General features: G+C 41.2%; 1 protein-coding gene across 23 annotated transcripts; it reads right to left on the bottom strand.

Moving 5' to 3' along the window:
* Positions 1-918: 918 nt before the first annotated feature.
* On the bottom strand, positions 919-24,201 carry ZNF45 (zinc finger protein 45). Of its 23 annotated transcripts, none has more exons than XM_063658047.1 (10): positions 24,125-24,173; positions 23,317-23,584; positions 21,490-21,571; positions 12,868-13,027; positions 12,704-12,776; positions 11,786-11,836; positions 10,683-10,729; positions 8,099-8,225; positions 7,400-7,492; positions 919-3,492 (listed from the first exon to the last, which is right to left on the bottom strand). In XM_063658047.1, exons 7-10 carry the CDS (start codon positions 10,695-10,697, stop codon positions 1,682-1,684), a joined length of 2,046 nt encoding a protein of 681 aa, XP_063514117.1. In that variant the 5' UTR covers positions 10,698-10,729; positions 11,786-11,836; positions 12,704-12,776; positions 12,868-13,027; positions 21,490-21,571; positions 23,317-23,584; positions 24,125-24,173; the 3' UTR covers positions 919-1,681. The 23 variants fall into 23 exon arrangements, with proteins under 23 accessions (XP_063514117.1, XP_063514115.1, XP_063514125.1 ...); XM_063658045.1 differs by having other exon boundaries at positions 21,486-21,571; positions 23,933-24,155; XM_063658055.1 differs by lacking the exon at positions 21,490-21,571 and having other exon boundaries at positions 23,317-23,617; positions 24,125-24,180.
* Between the last annotated feature and the right edge of the window lie 848 nt (positions 24,202-25,049).

Here is a 25,049-nt window from a genome sequence, read left to right on the forward strand (position 1 = left end):
CTAATAACAAAATAAAAATGAAACCAAATCCTGACATACCAATTGTCAGTGAAGTTAAGGAACTGGGACTTCATACACTGATGGTGGGAATGTAAAATGGTACAGTTATTTTAGAAAAGTCTGTCAGTTTTTCATAGATAAGTATACTGTTACCATACAACCCAGCAATTCTACTCCTAGATATTTACTAAGACAAAGAAAATGTGGACACACAAAACTGTTTGTAAATGTTGACAGCAGCTTTCTTCATAATCACTGAAAACTGAAAACCCAAGTATCTCACCAGTGATAAATGGATAAACAAACTGTGGAACATCCATATGACAGACTATTACTCAGCAATAAAAGAAATGACTTCTGTATTGATATATGCAACAAGACAGATGAGTCTCAGAAGCATTAAGTGAAAGGTGTGACTCCAAAGGAAACATACTCTAGAATTCCATTTATATGACATTCTGGAAATGATATAAACTATACAGACAGAAAATGAGTCAGTGGTTGACAAGGGCTGATGATGGGGAGAGGAGCTGACTAAACAGAACAAGCAAGTTTCGGGGCAGGGGGTACTAGAACTGTAGAATATCTTGATTGTGATGGTGGTGTTCACATAACAGCACTTGCCAAAATGCATAATGATATACTAGAGTCAGTTTCACTGTATATAAATTATTCCCTAATTAAAAAAAGAATGTTAGCTTGTATGCTTTTCATGGATGCCTTTTATCTCATTGAAGAATTTTTTCATCATGAGTGGATGCTGAATTTTGTCAAATGTTTTTTCTGAATCTACTGAGATGATCATACATTTGATCATAAGAATCCAGATATAAGAGTACATACTAAATCCATAGGAAGCTCAGGAACAGACCTAATTAATTTATGGTATGGAAATCATACTTGGCACTGGAGGTGGGATTGACTGGAAATGGGCACAAGAAAACTTTTTGGTTTAATAGACATATTGTATACATTGATCTTGGTGATGATTACATTTGTCAAAATTCAGAAAGCCATGAACTTGAGACTTGTGCATGTTACTGCATGCAGATTACACCTCAATAAAGTACTGTTAACATACAAAACTTCTAGTTGCTAGCCAGAAACTGATTTCTGGACCCACTAACAAGCTGCAACCTTCAGTTTGATAAACACTCGTCCATGAGATCTGCAAAAATGGGAAAATCAGGCCATATGACTAACTTATATATCCTCCAAGCCTTGCAGAATTCTTCTTCTGAGTACAATTTTAGAGAAACTTTTAGAGATAAATAAAAATGTCAAATATTACTGAATTTCAAATATGACAGTAATTTCAAATATTACTGAAAAATTACAACGTGTTAGGCACTGAAAAGGAGAGTAGATTTGGCAGTCAACAAAGTCCGTACCCTCTTGGATCTTATATTCTAGTGGAACAGAATTCAGCATTTCCATCTTAGTACTTCTGATTTACTCCAGATCAGACTCATCCTTCCTGATCCTCTTGTCTGCATGTATCAGCTAATGGTCAATGTTCTGAATGCAGTCCATATGTCTCCACTCTTATGAGGCTTCTCTGCTGTGTGGTCTCCCAATCACTTGGCTGAACTACTGACTCTATAAAACAAATGTTTTGTTTATGATAGCTCTGATTATTAAAATATTTCAGCACCCATCTGAGATAGTAAAACTTATTTTATCAAGTTTTCCTGTGTGAATCCTCTGATGAAGGAAAGTCCTTGTCACCCTCATCATCAGCATGGACTCGCTGATGAATGATAAGACTTGAGCTCCAACTGAAGCCCTTCCCACACTCCTCACATTTGTATGGTTTTTCTCCAGTGTGAACTCTTTGATGGGCTTGAAGGTATGAGCTCCAGCTGAAGACTTTCCCACATTCCTCACATTTGTATGGTCTCTCTCCTGTGTGGACCCGCTGGTGGGCTTGAAGGTAGGATCTCTGTCTGAAGCGCTTACCACACACATCACATCGGTATGGTTTTTCTCCTGTGTGGACTCCACGATGTGCCAGAAAATTTGAGGCCCGACAGAAGCCCTTCCCACACTCCTCACATTGATAGGGTTTCTCTCCAGTGTGGCACCTCTGATGGGCTTGAAGCTGTGAACCTACACTGAAGCCCTTCCCACACTCTGCACACTGATATGGTTTTTCTCCAGTGTGAACTCTCTGATGCACCTGAAGGCTGGAAAACTGACTGAAGGCCTTACCACACTTCTCGCATTTATAGGGTTTCTCTCCTGTGTGGATTCTACAGTGTACATTAAGATCTGAGCTCCGACTGAAGCCCTTCCCACATGTACCACATTTGTAGGGTTTCTCTCCAGTGTGGCCTCTTTGATGGGCCAGAAGATTTGAGGCCTGGCTAAAGCCCTTGCCACACTCCTCACATTTATAGGGTTTTTCCCCTGTATGGACTCTAAAATGAATGTTAAAATCTGAGCTACGACTGAAGCCCTTACCACATGCATCACACTGGTATGGTTTCTCTCCAGTATGGCCTCTTTGATGGTCCAGCAGATTTGAGGCCCGGCAGAAGCCTTTCCCACACTCCTCACATTTGTATGGCTTCTCTCCAGTGTGGCTTATCTGATGGGCCTGAAGGTGTGAACCCACACTGAAACCTTTCCCACACTCCTCACACTTATAGGGTTTCTCTCCTGTGTGGATTCTACAATGAATGTTAAGGTGTGAGCTGTAACTAAAGCTCTTGCCACATGCATTGCATTTGTATGGTTTCTCGCCAGTGTGGATTCGCTCATGAGCCTGCAGTCGTGAACGCCAACTGAAGCTCTTCCCACACTCTTCACACTTATACGGTTTCTTTCCAGCATGAACTTTCAGATGAACTTGAAGATATGATCTCTGACTGAAGCCCACCCCGCACTCCTCACATTTATAGGGTTTCTCTCCCATATGAACTATCAGAGGAGCTTGACAATGTGAGCTTTTCCCAACATTCCTCCCACACTCTTCATATTTGTATGGATTCTCTCCAGTGGGAACTCTCTGATGATGGTGAAGATGTGACCTCTGACTAAAACTCCTGTAAGTTGCATCACTTGTGTATGATTTTGCTGTACTGTGGACTCTCTGATGGGCTTGAAGACTTGAAAACCGACGGAAGGCATTATCACATTTTTCACATTTGTAGGGCTTCTCTCCTGCATGAGCCCTTTGGTTAATTTGAAGATGAGAGCTCCAGCTGAAACTTTTCACACAATGTTCTCCTCTGTAGGGTTTTTCACCAGTGTGGACTCTGTGAACTTGAAGATGGGAACTCTGATTACTGAATCCCTCATCTTTATAGTGCAAATCATCTCGTTTTTCCAACTGGCAGCCTGTTCTTTGAATATTTACCACAGAATCTTGATACTTGATTAACTCTCTTGTAATCTGTTGCCAGATCTGGGAGCAGAAAAGCTCTTCATGAGGCAAGTACCTTAATCCTACTTCTTGAAGAGTCTCCATCTCTTTTAGATTCTTGCTTCCTAAAAGGATAAAGAAAATTTGGAAATGGGGCATGTGAATAATGTTTTGTTCCAAGATGTCAAGTTTATAAACTCGGGCCCACAGCCTAAGGCTTCACTGAACCAGGAGTAGGTTCCATTTCTCTTTATCATCATGTACATGTACCAGGAAACCAAGAGGGAGTCACCAGGTTCTCATTCGCTACATATTAATGAGACCTGCTTAGAATCACACTAAATTTCTGTGTGTGCTACCAGGTAAAAATGTGGTGGTTGCAGAAAAGGAAACATGTTTCCTAATAAATCTTTACCAAGAAATTGCACCTTACTAAAAGCCTCATTTTTTGCTATAGCAAATGTCTAATGAATAGCTTCCACAAAACTTGCCTACTGCATAGACATCTGAACAAAGTGGCCCTGTTCAAAATGTCTAGTAAAACTCCTACACATAAATTTTCAAAAACCTTTGCCTGGGGTTATTTCATTGGAAGTTTATTCCAAGGTTGGGAGATGTTGAGGCACTGTGCTAGTTAGAAAGACACATTTTTCAGAAAATACCTTATCACCTAAGTCAGGGCCCCCAACCCCTGGGCCGTGGATCAGTACCAGTCCGTGGCCTGTTAGGATCTGGGCCACACAGCAGGAGATGAGCAGGAGGCCAGTGGGCATTACCGCCTGAGCTCCGCCTCCTGTCAGATCAGTGGTGACATTAGAGTCTTAGAGGAGTGCGAATCCTATTGTGAACTGCGTGTGCGAGGGATCTAGGTTGCGTGAGAATCTAATCTTATGAGAATCTAACTGAGGTCTGATGATCTGAGGTAGAACAGTTTCATTTCAAAACCATCCCCCCGACCCCAGTCTGTGGAAAAACCGTCTTCCAACAAACCAGTCCCTGGTGCCAAGATTGGGGATCGCTGACCTACATACCTAAAGTTTGAGTGTAAGCAGATAGTGGTCCTTTACCTCTTGCTAGGAAATATCCTCCATGAGAACACCTGGGAGAAGAGGTTTATGGTAATAACATACATTATTCTAAAACCTGATAGCAATTAAAGTTTCCATAACCACCAGGGGGGTTTCACCATGTTGGTCAGGCTGGTCTTAATCTCCTGACCTCGTGATCCACCTGCCTCAGCCTCCCAAAGTGCTGGGATTACAGGTGCGAGCCACTGCACCTGGCCCTCTTTTTGTTTTTTAGAGACAGAGTCTCACTCTGTCACCCAGGCTGGAATGCAGTGGCACAAACATGGCTTGCTGCAGCCTCAACCTCCTGACTCAAGTGATTGTCCTGCCTTATCCCCCCAAGCTGCTGGGACTACAAAAGCACACCACCACACCTGGCTAATTTTTGTATTTTTTTGTAGAGATGGGGTTTCACCATCTTGCCTAGGCTGGTCTCAAGCTCTTGAGCTCGAGCTATCCACCTGCCTAAGTCTCTCAAAGTGTTAGGATTATAGCTGTGAGCCCCCACGCCTGGCCCAGTGAGGCCTCTTTATCACTCAATATCAAATAGTAAATTCTCCCCATCTACCTTACACCCCTGGCAATTTCCATTCACCTGTTTTGTTTTGACAAAGCACATATTACCCTCTGACAAACTATATATGTCCCTTATTATTTTTTATGTCTCTGTTGAATGGATGTTGCCATCCATGAGAACAAGCATTTTATATCATTCACCACTTTATCATCACCCAGGAGCTCTGCCTGACACACAGTGTTCAATAGATGTGTTGAATAAAAGAATTCCCACTTGTCTTCTCTGGGAGACTTTGAGCCAAATTACAAAAGTGAAAGAACTTTTTCAAGTAAACTATGCATAATGGGAAAGGGACTGGAAAGAGTGATTCTTCTGGGAAATTTAAAGGTTTCACCAGATTCACGGCTAAGTGGATGGTGCTGCTAAGAAAATCATGCTGATCACAAAATCATGGTAAGAATTACTTAGGAAAAAAAAAATCATAAGCCAGAAAAGTGGCCAGGGGATCTAGGGACTGATTGCTTCTGAAATTTTTGTTCTCTGATTTTCCTTTTTCAAGTAGGAGTCAATATTTAGAGCCTCGGGAATAATGTTGTCTCTGAAAGCAGACTATAAAAATGGATGGATGTAAATATATTTTTCTATATAGATCACACCATTGTTTTTCAAACTGAAGGCTAGGACTACTAGTGAGTTGGAAATAAATTCAGTAGCTTGTGACAAGCATTAACAGAAAAGAGAAAATATTAGACGTGTTTTGTAAGCAAGAAATGTATTTCTCTGCATAAATTCTTGTTTAAGGCCACACACACACACCTACCCATATGTGAATGTTTGTATTGTTTATGATATAAAATGTATTTCTTATTGTAACTCATACTCAAAAGTTTGAAACCTCGTAGCCTAAATGATTAAGAAAGGTATTAATTTCTTAATCAAATTGTTCAAATAGAAAGTTACATTGTAACAATGGAAACTTGGGAAACAGATAAATGTGTTTCCTTTAAGTTGAAGCCTACATAGTTTGTCATGTCTGTATATATTTTGCAAGTTTTCACTTTTATTTTTATTTACTTTTTTTGAGATGAAGTTTCACTCTTGTTGCCCAGGCTGGAGTGCAATGGCGCGCTCTAGGCTCACTGCAACCTCCACCTCCCAGGTTCAAGCGATTTTCCTACCTCAGCCCCCCAAGTAGTTGGGATTACAAGTATGCGCCACCATGCTCGGCAAATTTTTGTATTTTTAGTAGAGACGGGGTTTCACCATGTTGGCCAGGCTGGTCTGGAACTCCTGGTCTCAGGTGATCCACCCGCCTCAGCCTCCCAAAGTGCTGGGATTACAGGCGTGAGCCACCATGCCTGGCCGCAAGTTTTCACTTAAATGTGACTTTTTTTGGTCTTCCTGAGAATGTGTCAATTTGAGGAGGGCAATTTCCCTATTTTGCCCAGGTTATAATGTTTCTAATTGAAAATGATACGTTAGGCCCTTATTACAATGAAAAGAAAACTAAAATCTACCTTCTTTAGTACATGTTTATTTAATGGCTATCTTCTATAACATTTATTTGCATAGTGGCTAATTCTGTAGAAAATAAAGGCATTGCCATACATACCATATTTGAATAGGGATGACTAAAATGGTAAGTAATATTCTTTTCTGTAACTCTCTTTGGAAGAGGTGGGTGGTTGCCACAAAGAAAAATTTTAAAGGGGAAAGACTTAAAAGCTATTCTCTAAACATTGTTTTTTCCTTGTGTAAAGTGTTTTTGGGGACTTGCCTTAAAAGTGGTTATGAGAATCTTTATTCTAAAAAGTAGTTCTTCACCAAGTGAGCAAGATTCACTATTAACGGCTACAGGAAAGCCACAAGGGGGAAATGATATTCAATTTGATTACAACTAAAGCTAAGCTTTCATTAGATGTGAGTGCTATGGTCTCAATGTGTGTGCCCTTGCCATTTTTATGCTGAAATCCTAACTCCTAAGGCATTAGGAAGGTGATTATGTCATGAGGGCAGATCTTTCATGAATTAGGATTAGTGCCCTTATAAAACAGGCCTGAGAGAGATTTCTTGCCCCTTCCCTGTAAGGACACAGCAAAGAAGGTGCTGTTGCTGGATCAAGAAGTGGGCCCTCAGCAGACACTGAATCTGCTGGTGCCTTGAACTTGCACTTCCCAGCCCCCAGAAATGTCAGAAATAAAATTCTGTTGTTTATAATTCCCCCAGTCCATAGTATTTTGTTTTAGCATCCTGAACAAACTAAGTGGGTTAATGAATACAGATCTTCATATATCCAAAAGCACCCAATAAATTAGAATTAGATTAGATATTCATCAGGGGGAAAAGAACTGTTTTAGCCTATGCCTTCGTCACATATTTTTGTTTGCCAACCTTGGAATATCTCCAAGACTAATAGAAAAAAGTCCAGCAGCCCCAGCCCCTCCTCACCTGAGGAGTTATCTCTCTGGGTTGCCATCTTCATCATCCACAGCTTTTCTTCTCTCTCTAACTGTGGTAGACCGTCTGGTGTGGGCTGATGCCCTGTGAAAAGGCAAGGACGTAGGTTTATAATTAATACATCAGAAGCCAAAACTACTAAAAATTATCGTCCTCATTTCATCATCTTCAGGACATCAAAATTAGTGTTTTCAACACTTCTAATCATGACCCGTTGGAGGAAGTATATTTCATGCAAAGACCTAAGATATGCAGATATAAGTATAAATTACTGGAAAAAAAAAAGTTTTCATCATACCCCCTCCATTGTCTCTCACATTCTTCTTGGCAACAGGACATAGTTTTTGCTGCAATGTGCAGTTATTTCCAAGTGCTCTGACATTTTCTACCCCATTTTATTTCATTAAAAAAACCAATGGTACAATTCATCAAATGTATATCAGGACCCACTAACTGGAGATGACCACAATTTGAGAAAGGATAAAAGTGTAGTTGTCATGCTGTCAATTTATGGTTCATTAACAAAATACACACTTTTGCCAGGGGAGAAAGACTAAGAATTCCATATCTGTCTTATGATGGATGATTAGAAAACTGAAAACCAGTTCAAGGGCTCCAAAGCCCTGTATACCCAAGGACAGAGAGACAACAGAGGGAGCCAATGTTCAGTCAGAGAATGCCTGTCCTCACCCACTGAGACCACATTCCTGAAGTTCTCCAGCATCACATCTCGGTACAGCTTCCTCTGGGCAAGGTCCAGTAGTTGCAGCTCCTCCTCAGAGAAGACCACAGCCACGTCCTTGAATGTCACTGCCTCCTACAACATCAAACACACTCCACCTAAATCTTGCAATAAAGGTCCACTGGAAAAGGGATAGCACTGAGAAATGTGAAAAAGATGTGTAGGGAAAGGTGTCAGATTCTTAAGAGACCATACTCAATTTTACTACAGTTAAACACACCATATAAAGTGTATTATAGTTTAGAGGTTTTTCCTTTTCATAATAAATGCTGTAAAGAACAACTTTTTGCATAGATATTACCCACCTATTTTCTTAGGTAAGTTCCAAGAAGTGAAAAATCACAATGTCAAAGAATATGCAACTTCCAAATTATGATGTATGACAGATTTTCTTTTCAATTTTTCCCTATCTTATCCTTCCCCCAAGATAAAGTATCATTGATTTTCCATACCATAGATAACACTGAATATAACCAATTTTTAAAAAATCCTACGCAATCTGTTCAGTAAGAAACAACTGGGTTTTTTGGTCTAATTAACTAGTAAGATCATATTTTCATATATTTACTGGACATCTTTATTTTTCTTTGGTATCTTGCCTGTTACTGTCCTTTTATTGATATTCCATTTAGAATTTTATAACTCTGTAAAATTTCTAGTGATGATTTTAACTCATTGTTTTTTAGCATATACATTGTTGTTCACCTACATTTTGCTGGTGTTTTATAGCTTTGTGTTCAGGAGTGTTTTTCAAACTCAACACTGTTGCTGTCTAGGGAAGGACAGTTGTCTGCTGTGTGGGGGTGTCTAGGGCACTGTAGGGTGTTTTGCAGCATCCTTAGCTTCTACCTACTAGATGCTGGTAGCACCCCCGACCTGTGGTACCAGGAATGTTTCCAGATGTTGCCGGGTTGGTGGGGGGGTGGTGGGCAGTAAAGTCACCCATGATAAAGAAGCACTAGCATATCGTATTTTTTTGTTGTTGTTGTTGAGACAGAGCCTTGCTCTGTTTCCCAGGCTGGAGTGCAGTGGTACGATCTTAGCTCACTGCAATCTCTGCCTCCTGGGTTCAAGTGATTCTCGTGCCTCAGCCTCCCGAGAAACTGGGAACACAGGCGTGCGCCACTATGCCCGGCTAATTTTTGTATTTTTAGTACAGATGGGGTTTCGCCATGTTTGTCCAGGCTGGTCTCGAACTCCTGACCTCAAGTTATCCACCTGCCTTGGCCTCACAAACTGCTGGGATTACAGGTGTGAGCCACTGTGCTCGGCCAGCATTATCATACTGTTTTAACTTTTCATATGAAGACTGTTCATCCCTGGAGCCCTGCACATTCAGGTGCCCTAAATGAATGACAGTGATCATAGAGAAGAAGAGGCCACTGGAGAGTGAATCGAGTAGGGGCAGTATTATCTGAGGCATCTTCCACTAACTAGGACAAGCTAGGCACCCACACAAAAAGGGCCAGGTCCTTTGAGTGGAGAATTCTTTTCCTTTGCCTCTCTCTTCAATCAAGTGAAAATCCTGGAGTCTTTTGAAATCAGTTGGATCTTTGGTATCCTATGTGAAACTAAGCAACTTTCCACAATTCTACAATCTTGTTTCTTTGTAATTAAAATGCACATGAGACCAAGTACTGCCTCATAAAGCTGGTTTGAGGAATAAATACAGTAAGAGAAGTATCTGGTAAGTCCTCTTGTACTGCTAGACTTTTAAAATTAAGTACATTATTACTTCAATAAAATAAGTTAACATAAGAGTAAAACAATACGGATCAGTAAGTAAACATACATAGGGTATAACTCAGGCCTGGGTAAGAAAAATCTAACTTTCTTATGTGGAAATATCTAATAATAATTTCTCTAAAATCAGTGACATCATGTCACACGATGTCATATTTGAATCACTGACATAGGAAATACCCAAAGTACCACATATCAAAAGTACTTTTTCAATATAGTGTTTCTATAACATTAAATAATAGCAAAACTCCTTCAAATTGCTTTTTGGAAAAAAATGGTTATTTGTGGGAAAACTGTAGTAACAATTTTCAGTAAAAATTCTAAACTACCTAAACGTTGATGAATGAGAAGAAAAGTTATCTCACACACACACCACAGAGTAACATCAATTCAAGGGACTATAAAAATATGGGGCAAGTAATATTAATTAGAAAAGGTGTAACTTGAACATTTTGTCTATACAATGCTTACAAATACACAGTTATGAATACATCTGAGGAAAAGAACATGGAAAATCAAAACAGTTGTTTTGTAAGGGAAACAGTAGGAAAATGAGAGATTTTTATTCTGTTATTGACTTTTCTATTCTATGCTTATTTATCAAATTATAAAGTCATAAAATAAAGCAATAAAAATTAACACAAAAGTAAAAAGCAGCAAGCATCTGGCACACAAGAGGTTCTCAAATGTCTACCATTCTCCTTCATCTTCCTAACAAAGAGAATACGGTGTGTGTAATCTTTACGAAATGAGATGACAATTATTTGGAGAAAGGGAGGTCCAACTCACCTTAGACTTCGTCATTTTGTCCTCCTCCTTCTGGAGAAGTGCCAAGTCTTAAGAGGGAAGGAGAAAACATGGGGGAAGGAGAAAAAAGCCATGAGAGTTTGGCCAAAAAAAAAAAGAAAAAATAGCGTTTTTTTTTTTAAACATGAAATAGCAACAGTGTTCCTTCCTCCGGCTGGCTTGATGAACAGAAACTAGGCTGGATTCCAGATACTACTTGTCCCTTTGGCTGTAAGACCCTGGCAGCAAGTGACCTGCCTGACCACACAGAGTGTGCCCCCAACATAATTTCTCCTTGTGGCTCTCAGGGTATGACTGATTCTAGGGAGAGTAGAAATTGAGAGTAAAATACCCAGATTAAGAGTATTTGGCCCCTCTGGAGCCAAATGCCTAGATTTATGGCATTGTTATTTATTCACTATGAAATCCAGGACAAATTATTAATATCTCTGTGCCTCAGTTCTTTCATCCATAAAATGAAGAGATTAACAATGAGAGAATTAACAACCTCATAGGATTGTTTACATATTAAATGAGGAGGGAAAAAGCTCAAAGAATATTTTCAGAGTACCATATTTCTTAGCTGCAGAAAAGCACATAACATTCAGTAACATGAAACCTGTCCTCATTAATGGTTTCTACCAATAAATTCTTTTTTTTTTTTTTTTTTTGAGAGAGGGTCTTGTTCTGCTGCCCAGGCTGGAGTGCAGTGGCACAATCATGACTCACTAAAGCCTTGACCTCCTGGACTCAAGCGATCCTCCCACCTCAGCCTCCCAAGTAGCTGGGAACACAGGTGTGCACCACAGTGTCCAGCTAACTTTTTGACTTTTTGTAGAGACGAGGTCATGCTATGTTGCCTGAGCTGGTCTCAAACTCCTGAGCTCAAGCGATCCTCCTGCCTCAGCCTCCCAAAGTGCTGGGATTACAGGTGTGAGCCACTACACTCAGCCAATGAATTCTTTAGTAGAGGTTTGTGCTTTAACCTCTGAAATACCTGTTATTCTCTCTTGGTTTCCCATACTTAATTTGAGGCTTTTGCAATAATACTTAAGATTACAGTGGTCCTTCCTATCCATAGTTATGCTTTCTGTGGTTTCAGTTACCTGAAGTCAACTATGGTCCAAAAATAGATGAGTACAGTGCAGTAAGGTATTCTGAGAGAGAGAGAGACCGTGTTTATAGAACTTTTGTTACAGTATTTTATCATTATTCTATTTTGAGTTATTGTTGTTAGTCTCTTACTGTGCCTAATTTATAAATTAAGCTTTATCATAAGTATGTAGGTAAAGGAAAAACATAGTATATTTAGGGTTCAGTAATATCTGAGGTTTAAGTCATTCACTGGGGGTCTTGGAAGGTATCTGCTGTGGATAAGGGGGGACTACTGTACATAGATGACTGCTTTTTTGATAGTAAAATATGTAACATAAAATTTACCATTTTAACCATGTTTTAAGTGGTTACATTCAGTAAGTACATTTACATTGTTGTGCAGCCATCACCACTATCCATCATCAGAATTTTTTATGTACCCATTAAGTAATAATTCCCCATTCCCCCTCCCAGCCCCTGATAACCACGTTGTCTCTATGAATTTGACTATATGGACTGGTTTCTAAAAGGTATAAGACCTTGCAAAATTTGGCTGTGCACAGTGGCTCATGCCTGTAATCCTAGCACTCTAGGAGGCCAAGGTGGGAGGACTGCTTGAGGCCAAGAGTTCAAGACCAACCTGGCCAACAGAGCGATCTCTAAAGAGAAAAAAAAAAAAAAATACCTTGCAAAATTTACTTTAACAGTAGGGCCTTAAAAAGACTATCATAGAGACAGAGAAAATTTAATAAAAAATCGTGACTCTGCAAGATTTATGCAACTATAAATTTGATAATTAATGTCACTGAAATTAACAAGCTATATAGGAAGCACAATAATAACAACAAAAATGGTGATATTTAAATACATATTAAGGACCTTATGAAGAACTTGGCACATGATATTTCATTAAGGTACTTCACACATACCTGTGAAGAAGCTACTGTTATATCAGTTGTGTGACCTTGGTCCAAACACCTAAACTTCTGTGCCTATGCTCAGCTATAAGAAGGGAAATGAAAACAGGATGTTAATCATAGGATTACTGTGAGGAATCAATGAGTGAATTTATGCAATGCCCTTGGCATAGTACCTGGCATTTTAGGGAGTTCTCAACAAATGATGATGACGACAATTGTATCCTTTTAACAGGTGAGGAAGCTGAGGCTTGGTGAGGTCAAGAGGCAGGAACGGTACCTGAATCTGGCTTTCATACCAGAGCCAGTATTCTAAATCTTGTCTCTCTGTTGCTTCTAAAGACAAAAATAAGCAGATGGGAGTCTAAGATCTCATGGAAGGAGAAATGAGGGCTCCAGAGTTAGGGGTAAAAGAGAGACACAGAAATGGAGATTGGACTCTGAAGCCAAGGGAGCTGCTTGAGGGAGTAGAGAACAGAGTTGTGAACAGTCTAGACTCCAGAACCAGCCCACTAGTACTGGAATACGGGCATCTCCAACTTGCTAGTACTTTGTGCTCTAATGTCTAATCTATAAATTAGATATAATAATAATACCTACCTCACGGGAAGGTCAGTGAAAGTGACTAAGTATACATAAAACACATGGAACAGTTTCTGGCAGCTTAAATGATCAATAGAAGTTACGCATAAACCCATGCAGCTGCTTTACATGAAACAGTCAGGGAGCCCCTCCCTTGCTGCTGTGGACAATGTCTGTGTCCCTTCAAAATTCTTATGTTGAAGCCCTAATGTGATGTTATTGGGAGGTGGGGCCTTTAGGAGGTAATTAGGTCATGAGGGTGAAGCCTCCATAATGGGATTGCTCTCCTTGTAAGAAAAGCAAGTAACCTAGCTCTTTCTCTCTTCCTCCCAGGAAGATACAAGACAACAGCTTCTGCAAACCAGTAAGAGTGGCCTCATTAGACATTGGATTTGCCAGTGACTTGATCATGGACTTCCCAGTCTCCAGGACTGTGAGTTATAAAGGTTTGTTGTTTAAGCCACTCAGCCTATGGTATTTTTTGTTATAGCAGCACAAATGGACTAAGACACTCAGGGAGTCTGCAGCTTCACATGGCTTGATGATGGGGAAGCATAGGCTGGATTCCAGATTTCACTTGACCCTTCAGCAGAGAGCCCCTGCACAGTGAAAAATGGAGTTCTCCTTGTAGCTCTCAGGGTATGATTCTGATTCTACGGAGGGTGGAAACAGAGTAAAATACCCAGATTAAAAGCTTAGTATTAGTTAATTACTGCTTGATTTATTAGTAAATTATTCTTAGTTAGTTCTCTTATTTCAGATAGAAGAACCCTTACTATGGAAAAGGGAAACCTTCCAATCTTAGAAGAAATACTTATTTATTTATTTTTCTGAAATGGAGTCTCGCATGTGGCCCAGGCTGGAGTGCAGTGGAATGATCTCAGCTCACTGCAACCTCCCTTCCGGGTTCAAAAGATTATCCTGCCTCAGCCTCCCCAGTAGCTGGATTACAGGCACCTGCCGCCATTCCTGGCTAATTTTTTTTGTTTCTTTTGTTTTTTTAGTACAGATGAGGTTTCACCATTTTGGCCAGGCTGGTCTCGAACTCCTGACCTCAAGTGATCCACCCGCCTTGGCCTCCCAAAGTGCTGGGATTATAGGCATAAGCCACTGCACCCAGTCTGAAATACTCTTTTAGAATTTGTAATTCACTTCGTTCTAACTCTATATTTGCCCAGCAACCTCTGCTCAATAAGAATGTTTTGCAGGGGATATATTTCCATTGCCTCGGAAAAAAAAAGAGATAATAGCAAATCAACCGTCTGTCTTGTGATGAATGTTTATTCAGCTTTATATCCCAAGTACCTAAAACAATTCCTGTACAAAGTAATTGCCCAGCAGAAATGACTGAACCCACCATTAAACATGGAGAGGCACATAGGAAGACTAGACTAGTTGGTCTAAGTCTGTCTGAGACTGACTCCAGTTGGGAGGATTTGGAGAGCAAGGGTTTTATTTCCAAGTTTTTCCTCTAGGTCTTTCACAATATTTGCCGTCCTTGGGCAAGATCAAAGTCATCTTTGGAAGGAAAAGCATCTCTGGATTTTGTTAAATACCATCTTAGGAAAGTACTCTGCTCTTCAAAGTCAGTGATGACATGAGTCACTGTTACAGAACCCACAGAATGTGTCCCTTAAAATATTGTGAATGAACACTATTTTACTGCCTGCATAATTAGCACTAGACAGGTGAATTTATTACTACTTCATTAAATAGATGAGTTTTTATTAACTCAATGAAGACTTGTGGGAACCTCACTAAAAGAGATGCAATTCCCCAGCCTCAAGATGCTCACAGTCTAGTGATGAGGAAACTGGCAATTCCACTACACATGGCTAAATGCCAGAGTAGTGCACAGCATCCTCTGGCGGCATGAGGAATGGGCTCATAAGCCCACAGTGGAACGCAGGGGGTTCTACACAAACATAGCTTAATCTGAGCCCTGGAGGGTGACTGAGCTCTATTAGCTGGAGAATCCAAATCACTATAAAACTCCCAGAGAACAAATGTCATGATGTGAAGACAAATAATAGGCAGAAGGAGATGGGCAGGGAGGCAGAATTCAAACCATGATGATGTTCAAGTCACAGTATTATCTGCAAGTCAGCAGGAGAACACTGAAGGACTTCCGGAAAGGAGAGTAAAAAGATTCCTTTTGTGTTAGAAACAGATTACCCTCTCAGACAGGAGGAGGCTTGAGGGGGAGGAGGCTAGGGCCAGAGAGACTGTTAGGAGAGCCACACTGAGAACCTCTGTCTTCTTTATGCAAATGTCACCACCTCAGAGTCTCTCTCTAGCCATCCTGTAGATAACTTCGGTCTCCTAACTGCACCCCAGCACTTCCTATCCCTCTTCTCTGCTTAATTCTTTTCTCTAAGCCCTTATTCCTCTCTAACATCCTTCTAGGTATTTACTTACTTATATTCATCACAACTGTCTAATGTGGAGTTTCATTACCTGCTCCATCCCCAACACTTACTATGTTGCTACAAGCATTTGGAAGGAACCCAAAGATTTGCAGAATGACTACTTTAATAACTCAGTGAATAGTTGATAGATACACCATGTGGATCAGGGCCTCATTATTTATCACCTGAACCATTCATTCAACATATGATTGTTGAAGGGTCTACTCTGTGCCAGCCAAGGGTCCTAGACGTGAAATATACAGCAGTGAACAAAGACCTTGGTCTCACAAAGATGATATTATAATGGGCTACGAGGGCATAGCAAACCCCCAATATATAGCGAGAGACACTTTTAAGAACAATAGGGCAGGGTAAAGAAAGAAAAAGAGATGAAATCTTTTGTCATGAAAGATTTCTCTTATATTTGAACAGAGACCTCAAATATAGGAAGAAAAAGCCATGCAGATATCTGATATCTGAAGGCATGTAATTCAGCCCTGAAGAACATAGAAAATATTTTTTTTGTTAAAAAGCCACAGGTCTGGTATTTAGCAAAGACATGGAATCAACCTAAATGCCCATCGATAGCAGTCTGGATAAAGAAAATGTGCGGATCACAGGGTCAGGAGATCAAGACCATCCTGGCTAACATGGTGAAACCCCGTCTCTACTAAAAATACAAAAATTAGCCGGGCGTGGTGGTGGGTGCCTGTAGTCCCAGCTACTGGGGAGGCTGAGGCAGGAGAATGGCATGAGCCCAGGAGGCGGAGCTTGCAGTGAGCTGAGATCACGCCACTGCACTCCAGCCTGGGCGACAGAACAAGGCTCCGTCTCAAAAAAAAAAAAAAGAAAAGAAAATGTGGTGCATATACACCATGGTATACTATGCAGCCATAAAAAAGATGTCCTGGCTGGGCGCGGTGGCTCATGCCTGTAATCACAGCACTTTGGGAGAGTGAGGCAGGTGGATCACCTGAGGTTAGGAGTTTGAGAACAGCCTAACCAACATGGAGAAACCCTGCCTCTACTGAAAAAAAAAATGCAAAATTAGCCAGGCATGGTGGCGAATGCCTGTAATCCCAGCTACTCAGGAGGATGAGACAGGAGAATCGCTTGAACCTGGGAGGTCGAGCTTGTGGTGAGCCAAGATCACACCATTCCACTCCAGTCTGGGCAACAAGAGCGAAACTCTGTCTCAAAAAAAAAAAAAAAAAAAAAGATGCCCTTTGCGGGAAGATGGATGGAGCTGGAGGACATTATTCTTAGTAAACTAATACAGAAACAGAAAACCAAATACCACATGTTCTCACTCATAAGTGGGAGCTAAATGAGGAGAACACATGGACACGTAGAGGGGAACAACAGACACTGGGGTCTCCATCAGGGTGGAGGGTGGGAAGAGGGAGATGATCAGAAAAACTAACTCATGGGTACTAGGCTTAATACCTGGGTGACAAAATAATCTGTACAACAAACCCCCATGACACAAGTTTACCTATATAACAAACCTGCACGTGTACTCCTGAACTTAAAAGTTATTATTACTATTTTTTTAAAAGCCACAGTCTGGTCTTTCCACCCGTGCTGATCAAATTTAATATTCCATCAATCAACGGGGGATGCTGTGAAGACATCTGGGGGATTCTTGGGGGTTTCTATATCCCACCCCCCCAGAAATTCTAAATCAGATCATCAAGGATGGGACTAAGAACCTATTTCTACCAATATCCCAGGTGATGCTAATGCTGCTGGTCCCTAAATTACAATTTGATAGCATCAGTTAAAACAGCTCTCTAGATATTTTCAGACAAACACTTGAGGTTTTCACCTCCAATTTTTCTACTAACCCCAATATACTATCCTATTGCCTAAGGGCAAAAAGAACTAAAAAAGGTAAAAACAAACTGCAAGCTTCTCTTTCTCTCTGATACTAACAAACAGGAATGAAGGTTTGTTAGGATCAGGAGTGCCAAGGTCAACTCTATGCTCCTAACATTAACCACGAAAAAACCCAGGCCACTCATAAAATACTCCCTATAATGACAGCAACTGACATTTAGAGCAACTGACTGACTGCCTGCCAAGGCACTGTTTACATAAATTCTTCACATGTAGTATCTCATTTGATTTTCATAACAATGATAGAGATTGAAAAAATAATTATGCCCATTTTACAGACAAGGAAATAGAGGCACACAGAAGTAACTTGTTCATGTTTAACAAGTGGCCAACAGAAAAGTCAAGATTTTCACCCAGTGCCTTATCTGCTAGGACACTGGTTGCACCAGGCAATGAACCCAGGCAATTTGACACCTGTGCCCATGTTCTTAGCTGCTCTACGGTGGTTCTCAAACTCTGGTATGCATACATATCAAAAGGCCTGAGATTCCATATGCTGCCTTGATACCTTTGAGACTCACAGGGCCCTGAAGGCCTAGCCATGAGCTCCCGGCTCTCTCCAGATATGCCCTCTCAGTGGGAAAGGATCCCTGCCCACCTAGTTCCCCATGTGTTAACCATGTTTTATGTACTGGCTATTTGATATCTGCTATTCCTAACCTCTCCCTAAGTCTGCTGAATCACAGGGCCAGACTAACAACCAAAGTTATTTGCATCTTCCCTGCAAGCAGCTTTCACTGGTGGGAGAAAGACATATTACAAAAGCATAGGCCCCAGTTCCTTTCTCTGTCTGCTTCCTGACCCTTGCCTGTAGTGGGCTTCATGTGGTCTGGTGTGGTGTGATGTACCAGTGGAACTCTAAGTATTAAAATACTATTCATTGGCATTAATCTCTCCATGTTGTCACTCAGCCGCTTTTATAAAATTAAGACTTAAGCACAATTCATCCTATTTAGCCAGACCACCTGTACCCGACCAGGTCCTCCACATAACAGGTTTCGCCTCCCTGCCAGCCTGCAGAGTTATCCAAATGGTCAATTACATCTTCTTGCAGGAACCAAGGGTCACCCTGCTACCCTCCTGTCACTACAAAATCAACCTACCATGGCCCCTGTTGGTTCAATCTATTCCCACGTGCAAGTCCTCTGGGCTGTGAATATGTGACTAATAAACTGCTACTAACCTCTTCTGCATAGGCTGACTGTAGGGTTTGTGTGTTCAGCCACCTCCTGCCAGTTCGAGTGATGTCTTAGTCTATTTTTGCTGCTATAACAAAATACTAGTTATAAAGAACAGAAATTTCTCACAGTTCTGAAGGATGGGAAGTCTAAGATCAAGGCTCCAGCAGGTTGTGGGTCTGGTGAGGGCCTTTTTGTTGTTCTCACTTGGCAGAAGGGTAGGGGAAAAGGGGGACGGGGGAATGCTGTGTCTTCATATGGCAGAAGAACAAGGGAGGTGAACTCTCTCTCTTAAGCCTCTTTTATAAGAGCATTAACTCCTTCATGCCCTCATGACTTAATCACTTCCCAAAGGCCTCACCTCTTAATAACACCACAATGGGGATTAAGTTTCAATGTTCGGGGGATACTCAGACAGCAGCAGGTGGGGGAATCCCTCCTTCACCAATGGGGTAAATAGGTGACCAGAACCCCCGAATTACTAATAAAGAACACAGAAGTTCAAGCTCATAGAAGTAGTGTAGGGCCTGGGTCTTATGATTCTGATGTGACCACAGTTCAAGAACCACTGCATTATTTACACTGCCTCTTAAAGAGTTGACGGAACTGTCCAAGGGCACCCAGGAAGCCAGGGGCATGGCTCTGCCTGGCACTCAGGCCTACTGATTATCAGCTCCCTGCTTCTCTCCAGTATAAGATGCCCCTAGAACTCTCTCTAAGAGGAAAGAGCTGCAGAATGACTGGTAATGCCTCTGGAGGCAAATTCTCAGAATGAAAGGGGAGGCTTCCCTTAGACCAGTGCTGTCCAACAGAAATATAATGCAGGCAAGCTATTTGTGTAATTTAAGTTTTTCTCATAGCTACATTGAAAAAGGTAAGATGAAGCAAGTGAGCTTAATTTCAACAATATATTTTCTTTAACCCAACATATCCAAAGTATTATCCCCTCAACTTGTAATCAGTATAAGAATTATTGAGGGATTTTACTTTCTTTTTTTCATACTAGATCTTTGAAATCTGTTGTGCCTTACCATTATAACACATCTCAATTCAGACTAGTCACGTTTCAGGTGCTCAATAATCACGTGGCTAATGGCTACACTATTGGACAGTGCAGGTTTAGACCTTTTTATTAAGGCAATATAGACTATATAATCATCCCACAGGGACTCGCTAAGTTCAAAAGACAGCAAATTATAGTTAGTTACAGGTTTCAACAATCACTATCATAGAAACTATTCACATTTGTTTAAATATATAACAGAATTAAATCTGTTTATATATAAATATAAATATATATAAATATATATATACATATTAAATCCATAGAAAAAGCGGAAAGTGGGGAAGAAAAGAATACTTAAAAATATACCTTTAAGGCTGGGCACAGTGGCTCACGCTTACTTTGAGACGCCCAGGCGGGTGGATCACGAGGTCAGGAGTTCAAGACCAGCCTGGCCAAGATGGTGAAACCCTGTCTCTATTAAAAATACAAAAAAATTAGCCAGGCGTGGTGGCGGGCGCCTGTAATCCCAGCTACTCGGGAGGCTGAGGCAGAGAATTGCTTGAACCTGGGAGGCGAAGGTTGCAGTGAGCCGAGTTTGTGCCACTGCACTCCAGCCTGGGCAACAGTAAGACTCTGTCTCAAAAAAAAAAAAAAAAAAAAAAAAATATATATATATATATATATACCTTTGCTCCTTCAATAACTTGTTGTATTTTTCAACTTATCTGTAGAAGATGAAGGCCAGCTTTAGTCTATAATACACAGAGGACTTACTACATGTGAGGCACTATTTCAAACATGTTACATATCTCTTTTAGTCTTCACGGAAACTTTATGAGGTAGTTATTAATATCAACCCTACTTAACGGGTAAGAAAACTGAGGCACAGAAAGGTCAAGTAACTTGCCCAAGGTTATTCAGTCACTGAGTGTTCCAACCTAGCTGCTGAGGTTTGATTCTGGCTCTGCCCCGCTGATTGTGCCACCAAGTCATCTGTACAGTTAACTTGTCTGTGTGTTTGTTTTTTCATCTTTAAAATCAGAAACTAGAACTGTCATAAAAAACAAATAAGCTAGTGCATGGAAAGCACTAGAAATTCTCCAAGTCATAAGAAACACCCAACAAATGTCAGCAGTCCTCATCATAATCTCCATGTGATAAATATTAAACCTGGCCAGGCATGGTGGCTCATGCCTGTAATCCCAGCACTTTGAGAGGCGGAGGCCGGCAGATCATTTGAGGTCAGGAGTTCGAGACTAACCTGACCAACATGGCAAAACCCCGTCTCTACTAAAAATACAAAAATTAGCTGGGCACGGTGGTGCACGCCTATAATCCCAGCTACTGGGGAGGCTGAGGCAGGAGAATTGCTCAAACCCAGGAGGTGGAGGTTGCAGTGAGCCAAGATCACGCCACTGCACTCCAGCCTGGGTGACAGAGCAAGACTTTGTCTCAAAAAACAAACAAACAAAAAAACCCAAAAAACTGAACCTTAATAGTGGTCTGATTTGTCTTTAAGGGAGTTTGTTTTAGATCTTGACAATATTATCCACAATTGTACATTAACTTTTGAATACCCTGAAAAAGTTGATGGATTCTACAGCCCACCAAACGTGAGATAACAGACAAGGACTGTGGATAATCCTATCTTGTTCTCTAATTGCAAGCTGTAGCGCCCAGAATCCAGATGCCTGTTGGAGAGCTACATGAATCACACTTACTCACTGAATAACTCCTCTTTGCAAACCTCTTGCTGGGTACTCTGAGAAGAATATGATAATGTCCATGAAACAGAGGTCCCTGAAGTCTAATGGGAGAGAAATAGGAAACCAAGAGTTATATGCTAGTGGCAAGTGCAACTCCAAAAAAGAAAAGAAAATCAATCATCTTCCTTTTCCTAATTGCAACTCTTTCTAGCTTTCTCACATAAGTAGCATTCTCCTAGCTGCCAGGAGTGAAAAACCTCAGAGTTACTGTTAATATCTATTATGGGCTGAATTGTGTGTGCCTCTCTCAAAACGTTAAAGTCCTAACGCTCGGTATCTCAAAAATAACTGTCTTTGGAAATGGGGCCTTTAAAGAGGTGATGAAGTTGACTTACAGCAAGGGAGCTCACGCACACAGAGGGGAGAGGCCTTACAAGACACCAAAACTGGTGACACCTTGATTTTGGACTTCTAGCCTCCAGAACTGTAACAAATACATTTCTGTATAATCCAACCAATTTGTAGTATTTTCTTATGGCAGCCCTGGCAAATGAATGTAATCGTTCCTCCCTTGGCCTTCATGTATAAACGATTAGTGAGGCCTAGCATGGTGGCTCACACCTGGAATCCCAATACTTTGGGAGGCTGAGGTGGGTGGATCACTTGAGGTCAAGTTTGAGACCAGCCTGGCCAACATGGAGAAACCCAGTCTCTACTATAAACACAAAAATTAGCAGGGCGTGGTGATGGGCACCTGTAAAGCCAGAGGCAGAAGAATTGCTTGAACCCAGGAGGCAGAGGTTGCAGTGAGCTGAGATTGTGCCATTGCACTCCAGCCTGGGCAACAGAGCAAGATTCCATCTCAAAAAAAACAAAAAACAAAAAACACAATTAATGATAATTATTAGTTTTTAAGCCTTACTGACTCATCATCTGGGTTTGTTTTAAAATACTCAAGAGAAAAAACGTTGGTGGGAGAGGCAATAAGATTAGCAAGAATGGAAGCAGGGTGACTGTACATTAAAGAGTTCATTATATTTGGGTATGTTTGGATATTTCCATCGTAAAAAATAAGGGAATAACAACCCACTATGAATAGTGTGATAACAATTTCATAAAACACAGACAAAAACACATTAAAAACTGCTAAACAGAAATGCATTAAAATGTTAATAATTATCTATATCCTAGTATTAAGGACATTTGTAATATGTTATATTTCTGTATTTTCTGCATCCTGTACAGAGAACATGCATCTCTATGATCAGAATATGAACTACCAATATTGCTTAAAATTAAATCAAATGAGAATTCTTTCAAAATTTTATAAAGAAGTCCAAACTCAACCTTGCTTTCAAAATCTTCTACAGTAAAATTCCAACCTCCCTCCCCAACTTGATCGCAAATGGCTCCTCTGCAGCCAGTTTCCTATGATTATTTATATGGATTGTTTATCTACTTTATTTCCTAATTTTAAATTGGGATTTCAAACTGTGGCACCAAGGGTATTCAGATGTAAGGAACCCAAGTCTAGGACACAAATCCCACTGTTCTTACTAGCACTGTGATATAGGAAAGTAAATTAGGCTCTCTCCATTCCCTCATCTGTATAATTGGTGTAATAACAGTACCCACATCACAATACCCACATCACCTTTGTAAGGTGAACAGAACCCACAACACAAGGCCTTTGTGAAGGTTCAGTGTGTTAGTTTTTATAAAGCCCTCAGAGCGATACTCAGCACCCAATGTTTAACTAGTGTGACTAATATTCATGTCACATTTTCCCCAATTATTCAATAACAGAACACTTCTGTAGCAGAAACATTTGCAAGGAATGAAATACCTTCTTGCACTCGGAACAGAAGAGAAAGGTGAATGCTATGTCCTGTCACAGTGGGGCTCTGCTGCCAGGAGCCAGGATGCTCTCCTTCCTCCTCTCCGCAGCATTCTTTCAGAAGTCAGGGCAGGGGAAGGAAAGGAGGCTGGGAGATTGCACGATCTTGTCTGAGATCCTGGAAAATCCACAGAGGATAACTCCAGACGCCACCTGTTGAGTGATGCGCTCTTTCTTAAAAAACAGGTCAGAAATAGTCCAGGAACAGCCTCCTTTCCTGCAGGAATCAGAAAGAAGAGCCAGACGCTTGCTGAAAAATGAATATTTTTAAGGTTATTATGATAGTTTTAATATTAACAGCCAACATGTTGCCACATTCCTGTACTATTCCATACACATTTTGCTTGTACTATATTACTAATTGTCAAAACAAATATATAAGGTTAATATTCCCTTTTGCAGAAGAGGAAACTAAGACCAGAAACTAAGCACCGAAAGATTAAGTTCTCACCCAACGTTACACCGCTAGGAAGCGACAGAGCTGTGGGAGGTGGGGGAAGGCGAGTCGGGCCGCTGAGAGCCCAGGAGACCCTCAGACGCCGCCCCATTCAGGTCCACTTCCAACCTGGGGACTCCCGAACCGCCCCGAACGCAGCGGCTCCGAATAGAGTAAGGCAATCAGCTGCCCTGCCATTCAACTCCACCCTCCGCTGCTCGCCGCAGCGTCTTTTCCTGCTGACCGAAGTGCGAGCCCCGCTGATCCTACGACCAAGCCATAAAAGTTAAAACAGGTCGCGGGGTCCCAAGGCTCATTCACCTCCACGAGAGGAACGAAGGCCGCGCTCTCAACCTCTTGCAGCGGAAGTGCCTGGGAGAGCAGGGAGCTCTGGAACTGCATTTCCCAGCATCCTTGGGAGGAACCGAAGCCGCTGCCCCGCCCCTCTAGGCAGAAGTGCCGGCTTCAACTCCCACGGCCGAATTGGATTTCCCAGAATCCCCGCGGGGAGTGGGCTTCGTGTTCTCGTCCTCAAGTAGCCGAAGACCCACCGAACCCACTGAGCCCTGGGTTATGGGTTCCTATTTCCCCAGTGGAGCAAATAACCCAGCCGCGCTTTCCCTGAGCGGAAGTGCCCCCAAAAGTCTGGACTACACGTCCCAGAATCCTCTGTAGGGCTAAGCTTCCCGCCAGCCTGCAGTTTTTCTTTTTAATTATCAGGTGGAATCTAAGTCATTGCTTGTAGAGCTCAGCCTTTTTCCTTTTGCCATTGTTCCCTTTTATACGTGACAGAAGTTGCAAATATGAAAAAAAAGAGGAAAATACAAAGGAATGCTATGTGTGAGCTAAAAACAGAGGTAATGAAAGAGGTGGCCAGAGCCGCCCTGAGCAACAAGCCTTTTTATTATATGGGTCTGGATTCATCTGTGATTAAAAATGCTCAAAAAAGGAGATGCAGTCGTCCAGCAGGACATGAAACAAAATCAGCAAAATTCTCCACTTTTCTTGCGCTTAGTTTTCTTTCATTCGCAGGATACTGAAGAAAGTATTATAGTATTGAATAGGCTCTACCCTATATAAAATCTAGAAAAAATTCAGTTCAGATTAACGAATCACATCACTTCTTGCTCTCAGAATCAGGAATCTGTAAAGGTGTCTTATGATTTGCCAAAGTGTCTATGAATATTCAGTAAGGAGAGGGAGGTGAAGTCAGGGATTAATACATGAAATGCAGATAATACAGAAA

The sequence above is a fragment of the Pongo pygmaeus genome, chromosome 20, assembly GCF_028885625.2.
Source record: "Pongo pygmaeus isolate AG05252 chromosome 20, NHGRI_mPonPyg2-v2.0_pri, whole genome shotgun sequence".
NCBI lineage: Eukaryota > Metazoa > Chordata > Mammalia > Primates > Hominidae > Pongo > Pongo pygmaeus.